The 20,793-nt window shown below is 45.1% G+C and overlaps 1 protein-coding gene across 3 annotated transcripts in view; it reads left to right on the top strand.

The window, feature by feature from the left end:
* Window positions 1-20,793, top strand: part of MAP4K1 (mitogen-activated protein kinase kinase kinase kinase 1) — a 133,511-nt gene that overhangs the window by 100,907 nt on the left and 11,811 nt on the right. For all 3 annotated transcript variants that reach the window (XM_077285754.1, XM_077285756.1, XM_077285755.1), the window contains 20 exons: window positions 350-422; window positions 577-708; window positions 793-855; window positions 946-1,027; window positions 1,947-2,066; window positions 2,628-2,703; window positions 2,778-2,833; window positions 3,262-3,317; window positions 4,312-4,353; window positions 11,907-11,973; window positions 12,056-12,215; window positions 12,534-12,616; window positions 13,364-13,448; window positions 13,535-13,611; window positions 14,218-14,278; window positions 14,360-14,462; window positions 16,552-16,610; window positions 16,718-16,821; window positions 18,571-18,748; window positions 18,858-18,926. In XM_077285754.1, coding sequence (XP_077141869.1) covers window positions 350-422; window positions 577-708; window positions 793-855; window positions 946-1,027; window positions 1,947-2,066; window positions 2,628-2,703; window positions 2,778-2,833; window positions 3,262-3,317; window positions 4,312-4,353; window positions 11,907-11,973; window positions 12,056-12,215; window positions 12,534-12,616; window positions 13,364-13,448; window positions 13,535-13,611; window positions 14,218-14,278; window positions 14,360-14,462; window positions 16,552-16,610; window positions 16,718-16,821; window positions 18,571-18,748; window positions 18,858-18,926 — 1,746 coding nt within the window. The remainder of the gene's footprint in view (window positions 1-349; window positions 423-576; window positions 709-792; window positions 856-945; window positions 1,028-1,946; window positions 2,067-2,627; window positions 2,704-2,777; window positions 2,834-3,261; window positions 3,318-4,311; window positions 4,354-11,906; window positions 11,974-12,055; window positions 12,216-12,533; window positions 12,617-13,363; window positions 13,449-13,534; window positions 13,612-14,217; window positions 14,279-14,359; window positions 14,463-16,551; window positions 16,611-16,717; window positions 16,822-18,570; window positions 18,749-18,857; window positions 18,927-20,793) is intronic.

Here is a 20,793-nt window from a genome sequence, read left to right as displayed (position 1 = left end):
TCCCTGTATGAATGTAAGCGCTGGGAGCAGAGAAACTCATAATAAAAACATCTTTTCTAGACTTGCAGTTCAAATCAGCTACTTAGACAGCAGGAACTCGGCAGATAAGCCAGCACTTTCAGCATAGTGTTAAAGATAGAAGGAAACAAAATAAGGTAATCAAGTATATTACAAAAATTCATAACTTTACAAAGACTGATCAGTAATTAAATAAAAAAAAAGTTTTATTACTTTTTTTCATTTTTGGGGTAATAACTTGGTATAGTTGTTGGAAAAAAATAATTTCAGGGTACCTTAGGGTCTATTTGAACCTTTCCTTGTTACTATATTCAAGTTATTTATTTCACAGCTGATTTTGGAATTTCTGCTCAGCTCACGGCAACTTTTGCTAGAAGGAATTCCTTTATCGGCACTCCTTATTGGTACGTAAGTTAAACACGAACTCCTGATTGCTCGATCTCCTCGATTTCAGATCCAGTTGCATGGGATCAACCACAGAGAAAAGTTTTATTTAAAAAAATGATCTTGCCACCTATTACATCTGACCTAAATTGCTACTCTTTTCTGTCCATACAGGATGGCCCCAGAAGTGGCCGCGGTAGAACTCAAGGGGGGATACACAGAACTTTGTGATGTCTGGTCTCTAGGTATCACAGCCATTGAACTAATTGAGCTACAACCACCCATGTTTCATGTACATCCCTTGAGGTTGGTATTACAGTTTCTAATAAATATAGGGTTCATTTATAGTCCTATAAATATTCTAATCTAATATTAATTATGTTTCACCAGGGTTCTCTTCCTAATGTCTAAAAGTGGTTATCAGCCCCCTAAATTGAAGGATAAGCCAAAATGGTGTGTAATGCCAGACACAAATCCTCTAAATAGCATCACTTTCTGTATATCTGTGCTATGTAATACCCTCCGCTTGTTCTTTTTTTTAAGGTCCGCAGCCTTTAACAATTTTATCAAGGTGGCATTAACCAAAAATCCAAAGAAGAGACCAAGTGCCTCCAAGTTGCTCACAGTAAGGGCTAAGTTTATAATGGACTACAAGGAAAGTTCAGGGGAAAGTTCTCCATTATGATGGAAACCCTGTATTACTTGACACCTGTCTCTTTAGAAATCACTTTCCTATATACTTTATGTTTTCCTATTGCTAGTTCTATGTACAGTATTTTTTTTTACCTTTTTTATCTTGCGAGAATTACTTTGCCCTTTACTCTTGATATTTGTGCATTACCTTCAACTTTGTCCTAGTACTTGTGAAAGGCCACATTACGACTATTCTCCACTCCATTTCATTTCTGATAATTTACTCAAAAGTGCTATCCTTGCCCTGAAAACCAAAGCCAGCAAAAACATAATGGACCCATTCCTCAAGTCAATTAAATTTTTCAGGGTACATTAAAATCCATGTGTAAATAGATCTGTTTATGGCTCCAAAAGCGGTGGAAACCTTGCCGATAAAATTAACACATTATTATTATTATTATTATTATTATTTATTGTTATAGCGCCATTTATTCCATGGCACTTTACATGTAAGGAGGGGTATACATAATAAAAACAAGTACAATAATCTTAAACAATACAAGTCATAACTGGTACAGGAGGAGAGAGGACCCTGCCCGCGAAGGCTCACAATCTACAAGGGATGGGTGAGAATACAGTAGTCGAGGATAGAGCTGGTCATGCAGCGGTTTGGTCGATCGGTGGTTACTGCAGGTTGTAGGCTTGTCGGAAGAGGTGGGTCTTCAGGCTCTTTTTGAAGGTTTCGATGATAGGCGAGAGTCTGATTTGTTGTGGTAGAGGGTTCCAGAGTAGTAGAGGTAGAGGTAGAGGTAGTAGTAGAGAGTTCCAGAGTAACACATCTCTTAGACCTTTCGCACTTTAGTGTGGGAACCACCTCAATGTGACTTCTTCCCGTCTTCTCTACTTTGCAGCACCAGTTTGTTGCCCAGACAGGACTTGGTCCTTCTCTCACTATGGAGTTGTTGGAAAAACAAAGAAATCCAGAAAAGCATCATGAAACATCCAACGCTGAAGAAGAAGATGACATTGAGGTGAGGGATTTGTTGAAAAACCAAAGAGAAATGTAAACTTTCAATTAATCTCTGTTATAGACTGTATATGGTTAGAAGATTATCCCAGATAGTCTTATCTCCCTCAGGTCATGGATTTTTTTTAATACAATGGAACTTGTGGAAACCATAATATCTTTAAGAAGACAATGCCTGATCTAGGTTGTTTTCTCCTTTGACCATTTTCTTTGGAGTGAACACCATTTTTTACTTTAAGCTTCGTTGGCTCTCCCATACGTGATTCAAAAGGGCTTCCTTTCACATGGGCTCGTAGGTCAAAGGGTACTGCGACAAGCCAGTGGCAAAAAAAATCAGTCCTGATTATATTTTTGCTACTTTCTTGGCACAATACCATCGGGGTTGCAATGCGATTTCATATTGCTCTACAATGTAGCGGTGACACATAGTGATCTTTGACTACATGACTTATGCCATGCCAAAGTCACCACGTAGCCCTAGCCTATTGATGATTACTGATCACTAATAAGGCAAATGGTCCCACCTGCAAAATACACTGAAATAATAAAACTTTTTGTCCAACAGCTCTTATCAACATTCTCTCGCATCCTCTCTAAAAAACGTCTTCGTAAAGTTGGACGCTCTTCATCAGACATCCAACGTGAGTATGGCAGTGCTTGGGTATAGGGATGAAGATTGGAGGGTAACGTAAGAATTGTCTCCATTGTCTTGTAGTGATCAATTTAAATCGTCCTCCAAAAGCAAAAATGGAAGATCAAAGGGTCCAAAAGGTAACAAGGAGCATAAATTCAGTTATACTTATAATAACTCTGAGTTCTACGGTCAATAGTCGGTCTTGTTTGTGGTCATCGGACCTCTATATGGTCACATTTATTTTCATCCTGATAGATACATAACCGTTCTGCGTAACTAAGCCTCGCCCCTGCTTATTTCAAATAGCCAAATAGGAGTACCAGAAAAATCCTATTTTTTTCTGCCTAATTTACCCAAATCAGCCATGCATATATTCATGTCTTCTTATAGTTTTGTATTTATTTTTCCCATGCCATGGTTTCATCATCCTGACGCAGTGTCCCTTCAAGGGAGTTATATTATTCAGTAGACTACTTAAAAAAAATACTGTTTTTATTCTAGGAATGTCAATAATTTGGGCCAGGTTACACACTAACACCTGTAAATTTATTTTTTTTGTTTGAAGAGTGACCTAGAGTCAAGTCCAGCTCAGAGCACCACGAGTACAGCGCCATATGTCAGGTGAGTGACAGATACATGCAGCTTCTTCTTTGGGGCTCATACTATATGACCAGTCCATATAACAAATTATTGACATCGTAACTAAAAGCTAAAAGGCCATGTAGTAGATTATTGTTGATTATGGAAGATTGACTAACCATCTGTATGGATGGGTGTGCCAACTACAGATGGAGTTGCCAACATTTCTGGGGAAGTTTACACCACACCCCATCCCAGCCCCACCATCTTGGAAATGCACACACCTCTCAGTAACTCCCAGTTCTCCGGGATTGCCCACTTTTGGGTGGAATTTGTATAAACCCCACTCCCTTTGATCTGAGAAATCCAAGACAGCTGGCTGTGTTAAGAAAGATTAGGCTGTTGGATTTCAACATGCCCAAACCTTTTGTTCTCATTGGATAATTCCCAGGCAATGTTAGAAACATCCAAACAAGGGCAGGTTTTGCCGAACTGAGTGTGCATCTGTATTGCGTGTTAGGAAAGATGGGAGAGAGAGAGTTTTTCACTTAGTGAGTGTCTTAAAGTTTGTGACCATCTTCATCTATCATACTAATCTTAGATGAATCAATTTTGCTTTATGAATGCCCTAAGAAGTACTAAATGATTACCAAATAAATTATTTAGAAAGGGAAATTCTAATTATTTCCTACATTTCCATTTAAGTTTATTTGAGGTTCCTAGATCTCTTGTTGAATGAGCTCAATGTCTTATACTGGGGATATTGGTAGTGGCCCAGTTGAGTTTCCCTATCATATTGGCCTTATCTGTAGTTGATCTAGTGGAGTCATTTTTTGTCCCTTCTGGTAGACTAAAAGGCCAGTTAGAGGTGGTGCGGAGATCACGAGATGTTCTCTGGTGATTGCAGGTGTAGGCAACCAAGTTATATAAATAGCAATAAGATGGGTGATTGATAATCCCACTGCGAGCAAGTTCCTCACTTTTGCTTTACATGGTGATTGGAACTTTTAATATTCTTAAAAAATTTCTGTTTTAGTTTCTGTTCTGACGAAGATGATGACTATGATGATGTTGACATGTAAGTACTGAGACAAGTAATCAGTATTTTTAGATCTTGTACAGGGCTATATTGGTGGTTAACTTTAGGAATGTTCCCTGATTAGAGGTGAGCAAAAAGATTTCTAGGACCCTGGTCCGACATCCACGTTGATAATCCATGGCCCCCTGGACTGGTCCGGCATCCACATTGCTACTCCATGGCACCGAAACTGGTCTGACATCCACGTTGATACTCCAGGGCACCCCGGACAGGTCCAGCATCCACATTGCTACTCCATGGCAACCAAAATGGTCCGACATCAACATTGATACTCCATGGCACCCCGGGCTGATCCGGCATCCACTTGCTACTCCATGGCACCCAGACTGGTCCGGCATCCACATTGATACTCCATGGTACCTGGACTGTTACGGCATCCACATTGATATTCCATGGCACCTGAACTGTTCCGACATCCTTGTTGATAATCCATGGCACCCTGGACTGGTCCAGCATCCACATTGCTACTCCATGGCACCCAAACTGGTCCAACATCCACGTTGCTAATCCAGGGCACCCGGACTGGTCCGGCATCCACGTTGATACTCCATGGTGCCTGGACTGTTCCGACATCCACGTTGATAATCCATGGCTCCCTGGACTGGTCCGGCATCCACATTGCTACTCCATGGCACCGAAACTGGTCCGACATCCACGTTGATACTCCAGGGCACACCGGACAGGTCCAGCATCCACATTGCTACTCCATGGCAACCAAACTGGTCTGACATCCACGGTGATACTCCATGGCACCCCAGGCTGATCCAGCATCCACGTTGCTACTACATGGCACCTGGACTGGTCCGGCATCCACGTTGATACTCCATGGTACCTGGACTGTTATGGCATCCATGTTGATACTCCATGGCACCCCGGACATGTCCAGCATTCACATTGCTACTCCTTGGCACCCCGGACTGGTCTGGCATCCACATTGCTTCTCCATGGCACCCAAACTGGTCCAACATCCACGTTGCTACTCCAGGGCACCCTGACTGGTCCGGCATCCACATTGATACTCCATGGTACCTGGACTGTTACGGCATCCACGTTGATACTCCATGGTACCCAAACTGGTGCGACATCCACATTGCTACTCCAGGTCACCCGGACTGGTCTGGCATCAACGAAGATACTCCATGGCAATGGAACTGGGAAAGCGCAAACTTCCTCATCCAGCACTCGAATACTGGTGTCATTCGCTTGCAGGGTTATAGTAATCACAAAAAGTGTCCAGGATGCCAACATGCGAATGGAGGCCTAGGAAATTCACACTGCCCTGGTCTAGATGTCATTGAGTACCGACTTTGAAACCAGGATCCTGCAAATCATTTTGCTCTGCTCTATCGCTAATGTTTATCTGACGTATGGCAACCATTGTCTCAGATTGTAAACACCTTAACTGTATATTGAATATTATATTTTCTTTATCGCTTCATTGGGGGACATAGATAACCGTGGGTGTATGCTGCTGCTAGGAGGCTGACACTATGCAAAAAAGGAAAAGAACAATAGCCCCTCCCCGGCAGTATACACCCACCGACAGGCACTGAGCACCTCAGTTTGTGCTTAGTGTCTGTAGGAGGCTGACCTGGATCTCCCAGATCCGCAGCTAATCATTTTTTGCTTTCGCAGGTTTGTTGTGTTTTACTAATTATTTATTTTGTTTTTCAGATTCAACTTCTAGGGAATCAGGGTGTTAATTCACTCTGCCTTCCCATTATTAGCGGCTGAGCGAGCAGTGTGGTGTCACCCACATCGCAACACTCAGGCCTTCTGGCAGGACATTTCTCCTCCAGTACGGTAGGCTTTCATCCGTACCCTAGCAACCCTCCCCTGCAGTATATCATACTCCGGAGGCAGCGCTGCAGTAGTTAAGACTTACACAGGCAGAGCTTTCCAACCCTTTTTTTCTTACTATAAGCTCACAGCCTACATATGTCCAACTCTATTGGGGCTTCTGTTTCCAAACCCACCATCATTCATTACGCTTGCTCACGCTGCAAGAAAAAGTGGTCAGCAGGTCAGTCGTCACCCTTCTGCCAGTCCTGCAGTCCGCCTACCATGTCTGCTCTGCAGGAAGCTTCCAAATCTCGGGATGAGTGCACTCCCCCTCCCCCAGAGTGGGCAGTTGTTATGTCTCAGTCAGTCTCTGACTTGACTAAAGTATCTCAATCTTTGGTCCAGGCGCTTGAACGACTTCCGCATCTAGCTACAGCCACCAGTGCTCCGACCGTCTCTCATGGCGAGTCACATGCACCTGTTATCGACCCTCAGAAGAATGCTCCGGCCGGCCGTTCTAGAAAGAGGTCCCTGTCTGGCTCCTCTTCCAGCTCTCCGGGTCCCTCAGCAGTTCCCAAGCTGCTCATCTCTTCCCAATTCCCCTCTTCGGAGGAGGACCTTGGGTCGGACAAAGATTCCCAGTCCGGGTCTGACTTAAGCTTAAACAGGACGAGTTTCCCTCACAGGATCCTTCTGTCTCCTTCAAACGGGTCAAGTGTCCTTCTCACTCCTTTCCCAATCACGAGGAATTTGAGTCTACCCTGTCTAAGCACTGGAAACATCCTGAGAAGCGCTTCCCAGGTAGAAAACACCTGGACGTATTATACCCGTTTAGTGCTGACCCTCTTTGCCGAATGGGCAGAATCTCCAAAGGTGGACCCGCCGGTTTCCCGTCTTTCATCCAAAATGGTCCTGTCCTTACCTGACGGTGCATCGCTTAAAGACGCTATGGACAGACAGATTGAGACTCTAGCCAAATCAGCTTTCGAGGCATCAGGAGCTTCCCTCTGCCCCAGTTTCGCCTCCACCTGGGTGGCAAAGGCCATTTCCGCCTGGGCCAAGATTCTTCGACGAGGCATTTTGGCTTCGGCTTCCCCACAGGAACTGGCTGATTTGGCGGACCAGATTGGCTACGCGGGCAAATACGTTTTGGCTGCCTCCTTGGATGCAGCGGCCTGTTCTGAAAGGGCAAGTAGCAACATCATTGCTATACGCCACATTCTTTGGCTCAAAGCATGGAGCACAGATACAACTTCTAAGAAGTCTCTCACCAACCTAGCCTTTCAGGGTTCCAGACTCTTTGGCTCTCGCTTAGACCAGATCATGTCTGATGCCACGGGAGGAAAAAGTACTTCCCTCCCTCAGTCTAGACCAAAACGTTTCTTCAATAAAAAGGGCCCTAGGCCTTTTAGGCACTTTCGTCAATTTTGGACCTCTGACTCCTCTTCCCAGCAGGAGCAACCTTCCGCTTCAGGAGAGCGGAGGAGACCCTCTTACAAGCCTGCCCCCAGATGGAGAACTAAGAGCCAACCTTTCAGGTCCTCTGGCTCCCGTTCCGGTAGATTTCGTTCCAAGTGACGGGACGCCCCCACCTGGAATGACTTCCAGGGTGGGAGGCAGACTTCTTTCCCTCCGGGATGCCTGGCTGTCTGTAGTCAGCGACGCCTGGGTCAGAGAGGTAGTTACCTCCGGTTACAAGATCGAATTTTCTTTCCTTCCGGAAAATCGTTTCTTCCTCTCTTGTCCACCAAGGCAACCGTCTCAACTGCACGGGTTTCTTCAGGCTGTCTCTTCCCTGGTCACAGCTGGCTTAGTCGTTCCTGTCCCTTCAAACGAGCGTTTTTCAGGGTTCTACTCCAACCTCTTTGTAGTCCCCAAGGACGGTTCCCTTCGCCCAATTCTGGATCTCAAGTTTTTGAACCGCCATGTTCGACTCCGCCACTTCAGGATGGAGTCCTTGCGGTCTGTGATTGCCGCCATGGAGCCCGAGGAGTTCCTGTGTTCGGTGGACATTCAGGATGCGTACCTTCATGTTCCTATCTGCGTATGGCACCAGAGGTACCTTCGGTTTGCTATCCAGGAAGAGCACTACCAATTCACGGCCCTCCCATTTGGCCTGGCGTCGGCCCCCAGGGTCTTCACCAAGATCATGGCGGCGGTCATGGCCATCCTTCGTTCCAAGGGGATACTCATCATCCCCTACCTGGACGATCTTTTGATCAGGGGTTCTTCTCATCGAGACTGTGCGCGAAGCCTCCAGATCTCTCTGGACACTTTGACTTGCCTCGGGTGGATCATCAACCGGGACAAGTCCTCTCTGATTCCCTGCCAGCATCTGTCCTTCCTGGGCATGGAATTCGACACGAACTTGGCTCGGGTCTTCCTCCCACTGGACAAGTTCTCCGGTCTCCGCAAGGCAGCCCGATCTCTCAAACACCCAGCTCCTCGCTTGCTTCGGTTCTGCATGGCAGTCCTGGGAAAGATGGTTGCCTCCATGGAGGCCGTTCCCTTTGCCCAATTCCACACACATCCCCTCCAACTGTTTCTTCTCTCCACTTGGAACAGATCCACAACCTCACTGGACCGCCACGTTCGTCTGCCTTGGCAGGTTCGGCAGTCACTGACCTGGTGGACCCTGTCTTCATCGCTCCTCAGAGGGAGGTCTTTCCTTCCGCTTTAGTGGCAGGTCATCACCACAGATGCCAGCCTGCTCGGTTGGGGAGTGGTCTTCCGACATCTCACAGCGCAGGGTCGCTGGACCCACCAGGAGACTCTTCTTCCTATCAACTTACTGGAGATCAGAGCAATCTTCCTTGCCCTACTCTACTGGCAATCACTCCTAGCCGGTCGTCCCGTCCACATCCAGTCGGACAACGCCACGGCCGTGGAATACTTACACCACCAGGGCGGGACGCGCAGCAGTCAGGTAATGGCAGAGGCAGCAAGGATACTTGATTGGGCGGAACGTCACGTTCCGGTCATTTCAGCTGTCCACATTCCGGGCGTCGAAAATTGGGCAGCCAACTTCCTCAGCCGCCAGGGCCTGGCGGCAGGCGAGTGGTCTCTCCATCCCTCAGTATTCGACCAGATTTGTCTTCATTGGGGCACCCCAGATGTCGACCTCATGGCGTCTCGGATGAACCACAAGGTTCCTCAGTTTGTCGCCAGATCCCGGGACCCTCTGGCCATCAGCCACGACGCCCTGGTAATCCCATGGTCGCAGTTTCAGTTTCCTTACCTGTTTCCCCCACTTCCCTTGATCCCAAGGGTAGGAAAAAAGATAAAGTTAGAGGGGATTCCGGTCATACTCATAGCTCCAGACTGGCCAAGGCGCCCCTGGTACGCGAAGCTGGTCAACATGCTCGCGGATACCCCTTGGAGACTCCCAGACCGCTCAGATCTTCTCTCACAGGGCCCACTCTTCCACCAGAGTTCTCAGTCCCTGCATTTAACGGCATGGCTGTTGAGGCCGTGGTTCTGAGGGAGTCTGGTTTTTCTCATCAGGTCATACAGACCATGATCAGAGCCAGGAAGCCAGCCTCTTCTTGCATTTACCACAGGTACTGGAGGGCTTTCTTCCGGTGGTGCGAGACACACGACGTCTTTCCGATGACTTTTTCTCTTCCGGACTTTCTGGGCTTCCTGCAGTCGGGTCTCGACTCGGGTTTGTCCCTTCAGTACCCTAAAGGGTCAAGTTTCCGCCTTGTCCATTCTTTTCCAAAGGGACTTGGCTTCCGTCTCTCAAGTGAAGACTTTTCTGCAAGGAGTTGCTCATCTTGCTCCTCCTTTTCGTCCTCCGCTGGAACCTTGGGACCTCAATTTGGTTCTCAGTGCCCTTCAGACCATTCCTTTTGAACCGCTTCAGGACGTCTCTTTTTCCTTTCTTTCCTGGAAGGTGGCCTTCCTCATTGCCATCACTTCAATTAGAAGAGTTTCCGAGTTGGCAGCATTATCCTGCCGCTCCCCCTTCCTGATTCTTCATCAGGACAAGGTCGTTCTAACACCTGTCCCCGAATTTCTTCCCAAGGTGGTTTCCACTTTCCACATCAATGAGGATATCATTCTTTCTTCTTTTTGCCCTTCTCCTGTTCACCCCTTGGAGAAGTCTCTTCACAAGCTTGATGTTGTCAGGGCCGTTCGGATCTATCTTTCTAGAATTGCCCATTTTCGCAAATCCGACTCTCTGTTTGTCATTGCTGAGGGTCGCCGGAAAGGCCTTCAAGCGTCCAAATCCACTATTTCTCACTGGATTCGTTCTGCTATAACGGAATCCTACCATGCTCGAGAGACACAGCCCCCTCCTGGGGTACGGGCCCACTCCACCAGAGCTGTCGGTGCTTCCTGGGCTGTTCATCACCAGGCCTCCGCTTTGCAGGTTTGCAAGGCTGCCACCTGGTCGTCTTTACATACGTTCACGAGGTTCTACAGGGTTCATACCCAGACCTCGTCAGATGCAGGTTTTGGTAGGAAGGTACTGCATGCGGTGGTCGCACACCAGCCGACCTGAGCCCTTTTCTCGCTTACTTTCTACCCACCCTTTTCCGGGACTGCTTTTGGACGTTCCACGGTTATCTGTGTCCCCCAATGAAGCGATAAAGAAAGAGGGATTTTTGGTACTCACCGTAAAATCTCTTTCTTGGAGCCTTCATTGGGGGACACAGCACCCTCCCTGGTTATTTGTTCTTGGTACCATGTTTGGGCCTACAAGTCCTGATTGAGTTGGTACTCATGTGTTCACAGTTATGGTTGTTTCTCCTACTGCTTTTTTCACCAACTGAGGTGCTCAGTGCCTGTCGGTGGGTGTATACTGCCGGGGAGGGGCTATTGTTCTTTTCCTTTTTTGCATAGTGTCAGCCTCCTAGCAGCAGCAGCAGCATACACCCACGGTTATATGTGTCCCCCAATGAAGGCTCCAAGAAAGAGATTTTACGGTGAGTACCAAAAATCCCTCTTTTACAGTTTCCCTTTGTACAGGAAAGTATAGCTTGCTAATTTTTACTATACAGGTTGCTGATGTCTCCTAGCCCAGCAAATACCAAAAAGATTCTCTTTTGACTTGTAGTGGGTCCTCAGGGGAGGGTCATGGATATGTTCAGCATGCCGAACATGATGCATAAATAAGCCTCAACTAATGAACTTCCTTTTTTGTCTTCTGGTTTGTACTAACACCTGAGAATTCAGAGCTGCAGTGTAAAGCATCATGGACGGAATAGCTAATTGAACACGTAATAAGTTGATCTGTGCATTTCCAATTACCTTAGATTCACTGTAAGCAATACTAACCTTAGGATGTTGAAGAGCTTCACTCAAATATATATATTAGATAAAGTTTATGCCGGCGATGTGTTCTGAACCTGGTCCAATGTGTCAGACCTGGTGTGACCTCCCGGACATTATTTTGATAGAAGAGTATCTGAAGTTGTGAAGACTCATGTCATGATCCTAAAAACCCTTTGTGACTCCTAAGACGATGTTTGGTAATAAAAATCTTTTTACAACTGTGTTCCTTCAGAGGGCCGTAGTTTTATCGTAATTATTGCATATCTTATGACTTGTGATCTAAGCTCACAAAAAAACAATGAACCAAGATTGGAGTCTTGTGTCCTTAATGTTGAGAAAAGTTTTCATATCCCCTATAGAATTTAGTGGAAAGTGACCACATGTATGAGACCTATACAACTGTAACTATAAGACCCCCCGATTATCATGATATTACTTAAGTTTTTATCACTCTTTCCATCTGAGAAAAGCCCCGGCAGCGTGGACCTCAACAGTGACTCATGTCCTGAGGATTCTCCCCCTCCGTTACCCCCTAAGGTGAGTCCAACCATCCGCTTTCGTGTTTTATTTCCATGCGACTTGCATTTTGTCATCACCGCCGTCTGTCCTTTCCTTACAGCCCAGATTCCGCACTTCTTCTGCTGACATAAAGAGAGAGCCGGACAGGCTGCACACTCCTTCCACCCTGGTCCGATGTTACAGTGGGCCAAATGTCCCAAGAAGTCCAGCACAAGCCTGGCCTGAGAGTTTGGGGACCCAATTACCCGCTGCCAGCTCCGGTGAGTGGTGGGGAAACAAAGTAGGCATCTATGGGGTCCATAAGATCAGGCCATTATCCATTACCCCAGGGTAATAGCCTGATCTTACCCAAGAGTACTATTCTGGTGTAAATGCTTTGAAAAGTTGCAAAATTTAGGCACAATTCAGCATTGTGCAAAATTTTTTTGATTTTTGGCATCTTCATGGGGGCGCGTCGGAGGTGTTGTCTAATTCATGTCAAGCTGTGGCATTCCCTGCGCCAGAAATATAATTTCAATCTTTATTTTATTGATTGTTAATTCATTTTCTGATATGATCCTTCTTTCCTTCTACTCCAGAGCCTTCCCTCTTAGTGCAACATCTTCCAACAAAACTTCCCCCTTCTCTGCCCCCAAAGAAAGGACGAGTACAAGCAAACCAGGTAAAAGTTTCTACAAGTTTATTATCCTCTATCTTACTCCAGTATACATGCATATAATTCTTTTTATTGCTCAGTTACTTCCTAAATGCAAAATTAAGTAACTTTCAAACTAGTCCCCATTAAAAAATGTCTATCGTTTTTATGCGGCAATGTGTCTGTAAGTCCTTTATCTAGCTGAGTGGAAAAAAAAAAGATAAGAATCCCTCAGAGCTTCTCCTGGGTTTTGAGGCTTCACTCTCAGTGTTAGGGATAACAGAAAGGAGAAGTTGATACACATATTTAAGAATGGTGAAATGGGAAAGCATCTACAGTCTCAGGGAGGTCAGAGATAAGGGCAGAATAGAGGCTGTGCTGACATTTCAACAGTGAAGACAGGAGTATCCTGGATAGACACACAGCTCGGATCTAGCCTATATTACTGGAAGAAAATCTAAAGCTTGAATCAGGCTACAAATTGCGTGGGTGCAGGACCAGAACATGAATAAATATTGCAGACTGAAGTAGAGAAATTTTATTAGCTACACATATGTAAAAATTAATTTTTCAAAGTCAAATGTGTCCGAAACTTTTAAGCATCAACATGGGGACGTGTTATCATATTGGCCTTGATACAGACTTGGCCGCTGATTTCTTCCATTGCATTGAAGTTTTGCAATGACCACAGACTGTAGGCTATTACATGTTTTACCTTTATATTTGTATTATGCTGGACCCTATACATAAATTTCAATATTTCCATGTGTACAGACAAACTTCCAGCTGAAGAAGATCTTTAATGGGTGTCCTCTGAAAATCCATTCAGCAACGACTTGGAAACATCCAACCTCAAAGGGTGAGAACTACCCCTCAACACAAGCTTTTTCATGTGTCTTCTCTTGAATATTTTCTGAATTATTTGATTTTTTTTGTAAATTGTAGATCTACATGTTATACTGGGAGCGGAGCAAGGGATCTTCACTTTAAACCGCTCAGAGTCACAAGCATCTCTGGACCTAGTGAGTAACCAACCCAAAAAACTAGATGGTTCCTTTCCAAGGGAACACTTCTGGTTCAGGAATGGTTTAGGAATGGGTGCAGTCTGCAGAAGATTCAGTAGGTTGAGTTGAGATTGCCCACATATACTGTTATACTAGATTTACACATAAGACTTCTCTGTAGGCTGTTGTGTATGGACATCTTAAAGCTACATAAAGAATGATATTGGGGATGGGCTGAAAGATTGTCCTTGCAAGGATTTTCCAAGAATGTTCTTTCAGCCCAAAATTGGCAAAATCCAAATCAGTCCAGATCAGGAAGCCACCATCTAATGTTGACTTGCGTAGTCAAAACCCTAGATTTTTATGTTCTCAGAATGTGGTATGGAAACCCACCATCTATCCAGGAGATACTAAGATTGTTCTCGTGGCGACATGCTTTTAATAGATGCAACATAGTGTATGATCCTAGTTCTTGGGGTGGTTGACCTTGATGGAGGGGGATACTTTGATTATTTCTGTCTGGACATTACTTACCTTCATAGATAATACGCAAGGACCCTAAACAAGCCTTTTATTTGTGGCCAAATAATATATTTTCAATGCTTTCTTTTTCCCTTCTTCAAGTTAGTTCCAGGCTGGACGACATGGGTCTATTCTATCAATAATGTACTAATGTCCATAACAGGTAAGGCAGAAAATAAGGGCATAAAAATGAGATCTGGCAATCGCAAGAGTGATATCCCAATGTCTTGATGTCTTCTTCCAGGTAAAGTCTCCCAACTCTACTCCCACAGCCTGGTGACTCTTCATGAGCAAATTCGAAGAGATTGTCGATTGGGTCACATCCCCACACACAGACTACTGCCCAGGTAGATACAGCAGAGAAACCGCACGTCCAAACTCTGGCCACCTCCTGTCGCCTCCAACCCAAAAATATTGCCAGAATCCGTCCCTTCCTCAGCCCACAATCTACTAAAACTCTTGTGCATGCCCTCATCATCTCCTACCTCGATTACTTCAACACACTCCTCTGTGGCCTCCCCGCTAACTCCCTTGCACCATTCCAGTCTGTCCTCAACTCTGCTGCTCGGCTAATCCACCTCTCTCTCTTTGCTACTCCCCTGTTTCTCCCCTCTGCAAATCCCTCCACTGGCTCCCAATTCCCCAACGAATCCAGTTCAAACTGCTAACACTGATCTACAAAGCCATCCACAACCTGTCCCCTCCCTATATCCCTGAACTAATCTCCCAATATCTTCCCTAACGTAATCTTCCATCCTCCCAAGACCTCCTACTCTCCTCCACACTTATTCGTTCCTCACACAACCGCCTCAAAGATTTCTCCCGAATATCCCCCATCCTCTGGAATTCCACGCCTCAACATGTCCGATTATCCACCACCCTCGGATCACCCTCGCCCCAACAACCACCCGAGCCGCTGCCACATCACCAACCACCCGAGCTGCCGCGTCGCCACCGCCAGAGCTGCCGCCTCACCAACCACCCGAGCTGCAGCCTCACCAACCACCCAAGCTGCCACCTCACCACCACCAGAGCTGCCGCCTCACCACCACCAGTGCTGCAGCACACCGACCTCCTGACTCTTCCCCATTATCCCAAAGAATGTAAGTCCGCAAGGATAGGATCCTCTCCCCTCTGTACCAGTCTGTCATTGTAAATTTGTTTACTGTTAGTGACATCTATAACCCTGTATGTAACCCCTTTTCACATGTACAGCACCATGGAATTAATGGTGCTATATAAATAAATAATAATAATAATTCTCCACAAGGTACCGTATTCTCCTCTGGAAGCAGCCCGGGATCTTAAGCTCATGTAGTGGGCTTAGTCTTACTACAGGTTCCTAGGTTGGAGACCACTGGTCTAGATGACGTTCTCTGAGGGTGAGAAAGTAGAATTGATATGGTGCTGGAGTATAAAAGACAACAACTTTCAGAAAGAAACCATGGATTTGGCTTCCACAACCCTGCGCAAACAGTCAATTTTTGCCAGGGGACATCACTGCCAGCGTTGTAATATATGGAAGGCTTGAGTCCACCAGAACAGGAACTACTCCTATAGTAGAGACCTACCTCTGTGTCATCATTATATTTAGGCACCAGACAGAGGCTGTCTCCATGAGACAAATCCATTAAAAGGGAGTCTGTCAAACCCCAAAAGTTAAATTGACCTCCTTCTACTGTTATATAGGCGACTTATCTCCTGTAAAAGTCATACATGTAGTATAGATTCAAGTGGGTGCGCATGTAGTATTTGTGTGCTCTCATCCATGTTTCCTGTCTGTGGCAACTGCTCACTACATTGCCACCCCTGGTAGTGAGTGCCGACCACAGACAAGAGCTCCTGAATTGTCAGTTTGCATGCCCAAGGCTGCGGGTTGAGGTCAGGCAGTGCTTTGTTCTGTCCATCAAGAAGAATGGAAGTGCTTGGTATACAAATTGAGCGGGCATAATGGTGCGCTGAACCTTTGGCCATGATGAGGGTGTACCAAGGCGCCGTCATTGGCATATGAAATAAAGCATTTTTTTTCAGCCACTAAAACACTGACATCTATTCTTCAGATATGATTTTTCAAGGGGTAGGTCACCAATTCAACTGAATAAGTAGTTTAATATGTGGTTTTTGGGGGTGACATAGTCCCTTTAAAGCAATTTGTTGCTGAAAAGATCAAAATAAGGGACTATCAAAGTTAAAGCAACCATTTTTACCAGCTATGGACGTAATATTTAGTCACAGGGTCACCAAAGATCCTTCCTTCAACCTTCCTCGTCCTACTTCTGTATGTTTTCATGAAGTATCTAGAGGGACATGAAAGTCTTTTAGCAATTAGTGGATATTTCCTTTGTCTATCATGGGGACAGGCCTGGACACCAGAGAGTGAAGGACATGGAGGAACATTGGCTAAACTTTCCATCTATCTCTTTTTTTATACTAAAGGAAGAAATCATCTTCCAGCAAAGTTCCGGACACTAAGGGCTGCAAGAGTTGTTGTGTGGGTAAGGTTGCAGCAGTCACTATACCATGCATGGATGACCTTATCTTCTAAGACCATGTTCTCCGGTGCTTTCTTCTCACTCTACTTGGGTTATTCGTTCTTCTCCAGCTCACAATGACACATCCGGCAGCTGGTTCCTTTGTGCCGCTCTGGAGGCCTCAGTACATTTGTTGGAATGGTATCAGCCTCTTGAAAAGTTCATGTTGCTAAAGGTAATAGTTTTCATTCTGCCCTGCCCTGTTCTTTTCCCCTCACCCATTAGTGGCATTATACATGGGCATATTACATGTAGTCTTCTGGGACGAAGGGGCATGGGCCACCAATGAGACACTACAGTGCGAAAAATAAGTATTTGATACATTGACAATTTTGCGAGCTTTCCCACCTACAAAAAATGGAGAGGTTTGTAATTTTTATCATAGGTACACTTCAACTTTACCTGGATTAATTGCACCTGTTTGAACTCGTTACCTGTATACTAGACACCCGTCCACACAGTCAATCACACTCCAGCATCTCCACTATGGCTAAGACCAAAGAGCTGTCTAAGGACACCAGGGACAAAATGTAGACCTGCACAAGGCTGGGCTGTGCTACAGGACTTTAGGCAAGAAGGTAACAACTGTTGGTGCAAATATTAGAAAATGGAAGAAACACAAGATGACTGTCAATCTTCCTCGGTCTGGGGCTCCATGCAAGATTTCACCTCGTGGGGTAAGGATGATTCTGAGAAAGGTCAGGAATCAGCCCAGATCTACACAGGAGGAACTGGTCAATGACCTGAAGAGAGATGGGAATACAGTCTCAAAGATTACCATTCGTAACACATTACACCGTCAAGGATTAAAATCATGCAGAGCACACAAGGTTCCCATGCTCATGTCAGCACATGTCCAGGCCCGTTTGAAGTTCACCAATGACCATCTGGATGATCCAGAGGAGGCATGGGAGAAGGTCCCATGTGTTACCACAGCTTTTGGACTTTCATGGGTGAGCTGAATACTTCTGGTTTTTTTTCAGAAGGTCATGTGGCCAGATGAGACCAAAACAGAACTTTTTGGTATCAACTCCACTCACAGTGTTTGGAGGATGAAGAAGGTTAAGTACAATGGCAAGACCCCTGTCCCAACCGTGAAACATGGTGGAGGAAAAACCAAACTTGGGGGGTCTTTTTCTGCAAAGGGGACAGGGTGACTGCACCGAATTGAAAGGAGGATGAATGAGGTCATGTATTGCAAGTTGGAAAGATGGAGAAGATCTGTATAGAGGAGTGGGCCAAAATCCCTGCTGCAGTGTGTGCAAACTTAATCAAGAACTACAGGAAACGTCTGACCTCTGTAATTGCAAACAAAGGTTTCTGTACCAAATATTAAGTTATGTTTTTCTATTGTATCGCATACTTATTTCATGCAATAAAATGCCAATTAATTATGTAAAAATCATACAATGTCATTTTCTGGATTTTTTCTAGATTCTATCTCTCACACTTGAAGTGTACCTGTGTACCTACCTACGATAAAAATTACAGACCTCTCAATTCTTTGTAGGTGGGAAAACTTGCAAAATTGGCAGAGTATCAAATACTTATTTTCCTCAGTGTATGTTGGAGCTTTGTACCTTGTCTCCTACTACCAAACTTTCCACAAAGTGATCTTGGCGATTTTTCCCCCTCGAGTCCATACTCAGCAGGAGTTTCCTTATCATCTTTTGGTCAGCGGTAGAGGAGGTTCTTCTGTGAGATGTCTTCTCCTAAACAGTCCTGGCCATGTTCTCTTGTTTTAACCTTCACACAGTTATTGAAGGATGTTCTTTCTTCACCTTTTACTTGTCACTTTTCATAGTTTAGGAAGAATTATTTATAGTCTTTGAATTCTTATTGAGACTTTTAATTACCGTAGTCTTCCCACTTTTCTCATCTCTCCGCATCATCACTAACCTTATATTTTCTTCTCACACCCAAGCACTTTGACTTCCCCCTGCCATGCCCCTTGAAGATCTTTGAGATGCTGGTGGTGCCAGGAGAACAGTATCCAGTAGTGTGTATTGGAGTTAGTAATGGGTCGTCCCCCCATTGCAAAATTCAGTTTCAGACAATCAACCTCAATTCATTGACCTCTTGGTTTACAGACAACAAAGATGGTAAGTGATTTGTACAACTGTCTGTGGTCTTCACTGTACTGAAGCTTTGTAGACATCAGCAGATGCTTTGTATCTGTTATTTATCAGGATTTTTTTTTCATGTTTTCAGAGGACTTGTGGACGGGTGCGGTGCAGGTGACACAGATTGGCCATGACCAAGTCATGGTTCTCACAAACAGTAAGGACCTCCATCTTTCTTTTGGTATTTTTTCTTTAAAGGGAATGTTCATCCTATGTTATCTACTGTACCTTGAACTGTTGTACAGGAGGAGGTGAGCTGTGACAGCACCTATTGTGAATGGTGGATCCTGTGTTATCTACTGTATATAGAGGTGTTATCAGTCATTGTACAGCAGGAGGAGGTGAGCTGTGATATCACCTATTGTGAATGGTGGATCCTGTGTTATCTACTGTATATAGAGTGTTGTGAATTCTGTTTGTGGGCTCCCCCGGTGGTCTTTTATGGTAGTGCCACTTATTTGCCTTCTTCTATCCTTGATCACCTGTTGACACCCATTAGGGGAGTTTCCTATTTAAGGCTGCTTGGCTGCTGGTCTGATGCCGGCCAACAATGTATCAGTAGCATTCTGTTGCATTCTCCTGCCTCAAGATCCTGTTCAGCTAAGTTGAATTTTGTTTCTAGTTTATTCTATTTTTGTCCAGCTATTTGCAATGTGACTCTCTGTAGCTGGAAGCTCTCGTGGACTGGAATTGCCACTCCAGTGGCATGAGTTGTCACTGGAGTTTTAAAGTAATTTCAGGATGGTGTTTTTGAGTAGTGTTTTGAAGTTGACCGTGAAGTGACTCTTTCCTGTACTTCTGCTATCTAGTAAGCGGACCTCACTGTGCTAAATCTGCTGTTCATCCTACGTATGTCTTTTCCTCTTGACTCACCGTCAATATCTGTGGGGGGCTGCTATCTCCTTTTGGGGTTCATCTCTGGAGGTAAGGCAGGCCTGTATATTCCTCTGATAGGGGTAGTTAGATCTCCGGCTGGCGCGTGGTGTCTAGGGCATCGTAGGAAACACTCCCCAGCTACTTCCAGTGTCGTGTCAGGTTCAGGTCACGGTCACTTTAGTTCCCATCACCCGAGAGCTAGTCCGTTGTTATTTTGATTTCCCTGCCATTGGGAAAATCATAACAGTTTGGCCGGCCCACATGTGTTAAAACTATGCACTAAAGCAGGAAAGGATATGAAAAGGTTTTTTTTCCTTCTGTGTTTGGAAAGTGCACCTTAGTGCTTATTTGTACTCCTTGCTTAAACTGCAGTCTTCAGCCTTTTTTTTTTTTTTCCTCTCCTCTTAATCTCTGAATGGCTTTGGTTACACCTGTTTGAATCATGGATCCACAGAGTTTGGTTGCAGGTCTGAATAACCTGGCTACAAAGGTCCAGAACTTACAAGATTTTGTTATACGTGCTCCAATGTCTGAACCTAAGATCCCTATGCCTGAATTTTTTACCGGAGACAGATCCCGTTTTTTGAATTTCAGAGAGAATTGTAAATTGTTTTTGTCTCTGAAATCTCACTCTGCTGGTGATCCTGCGCAACAGGTTAAAATTGTTATTTCTCTATTGCGGGGTGACCCACAAAGTTGGGCATTTGCATTGTCGCCAGGGGATCCTGCGTTATTAAATGTAGATGCGTTTTTTCTGGCTTTGGGGTTGCTTTATGAAGAACCTAATTTAGAGATTTTGGCTGAGAAAGCCTTGATAGCTCTTTCTCAAGGGCAAGATGAAGCTGAGATATACTGCCAAAAATTTCGTAAATGGTCGGTGCTTACTAAATGGAATGAGTGCGCTCTAGCAGCTAATTTCAGAGAAGGTCTCTCTGATGCCGTGAAGGATGTCATGGTGGGGTTCCCTGTGCCTACAGGTCTGAATGATGCCATGAAATTGGCTATCCAGATTGATCGGCGTTTACGGGAGCGCAAATCTGTGCACCATATGGCGGTATCTTCTGAGCAAAAATTTGTGCACCATATGGCGGTATCTTTTGAGCAAAAACCTGTGCACCATATGGCGGTATCTTCTGAGCAAAAACCTG

The sequence above is a fragment of the Ranitomeya variabilis genome, chromosome 2 (genome assembly GCF_051348905.1).
Source record: "Ranitomeya variabilis isolate aRanVar5 chromosome 2, aRanVar5.hap1, whole genome shotgun sequence".
NCBI lineage: Eukaryota > Metazoa > Chordata > Amphibia > Anura > Dendrobatidae > Ranitomeya > Ranitomeya variabilis.
The sequence above is the reverse complement of the archived record's forward strand: the minus strand, read 5'-3'. Positions and strand labels throughout refer to the sequence as shown.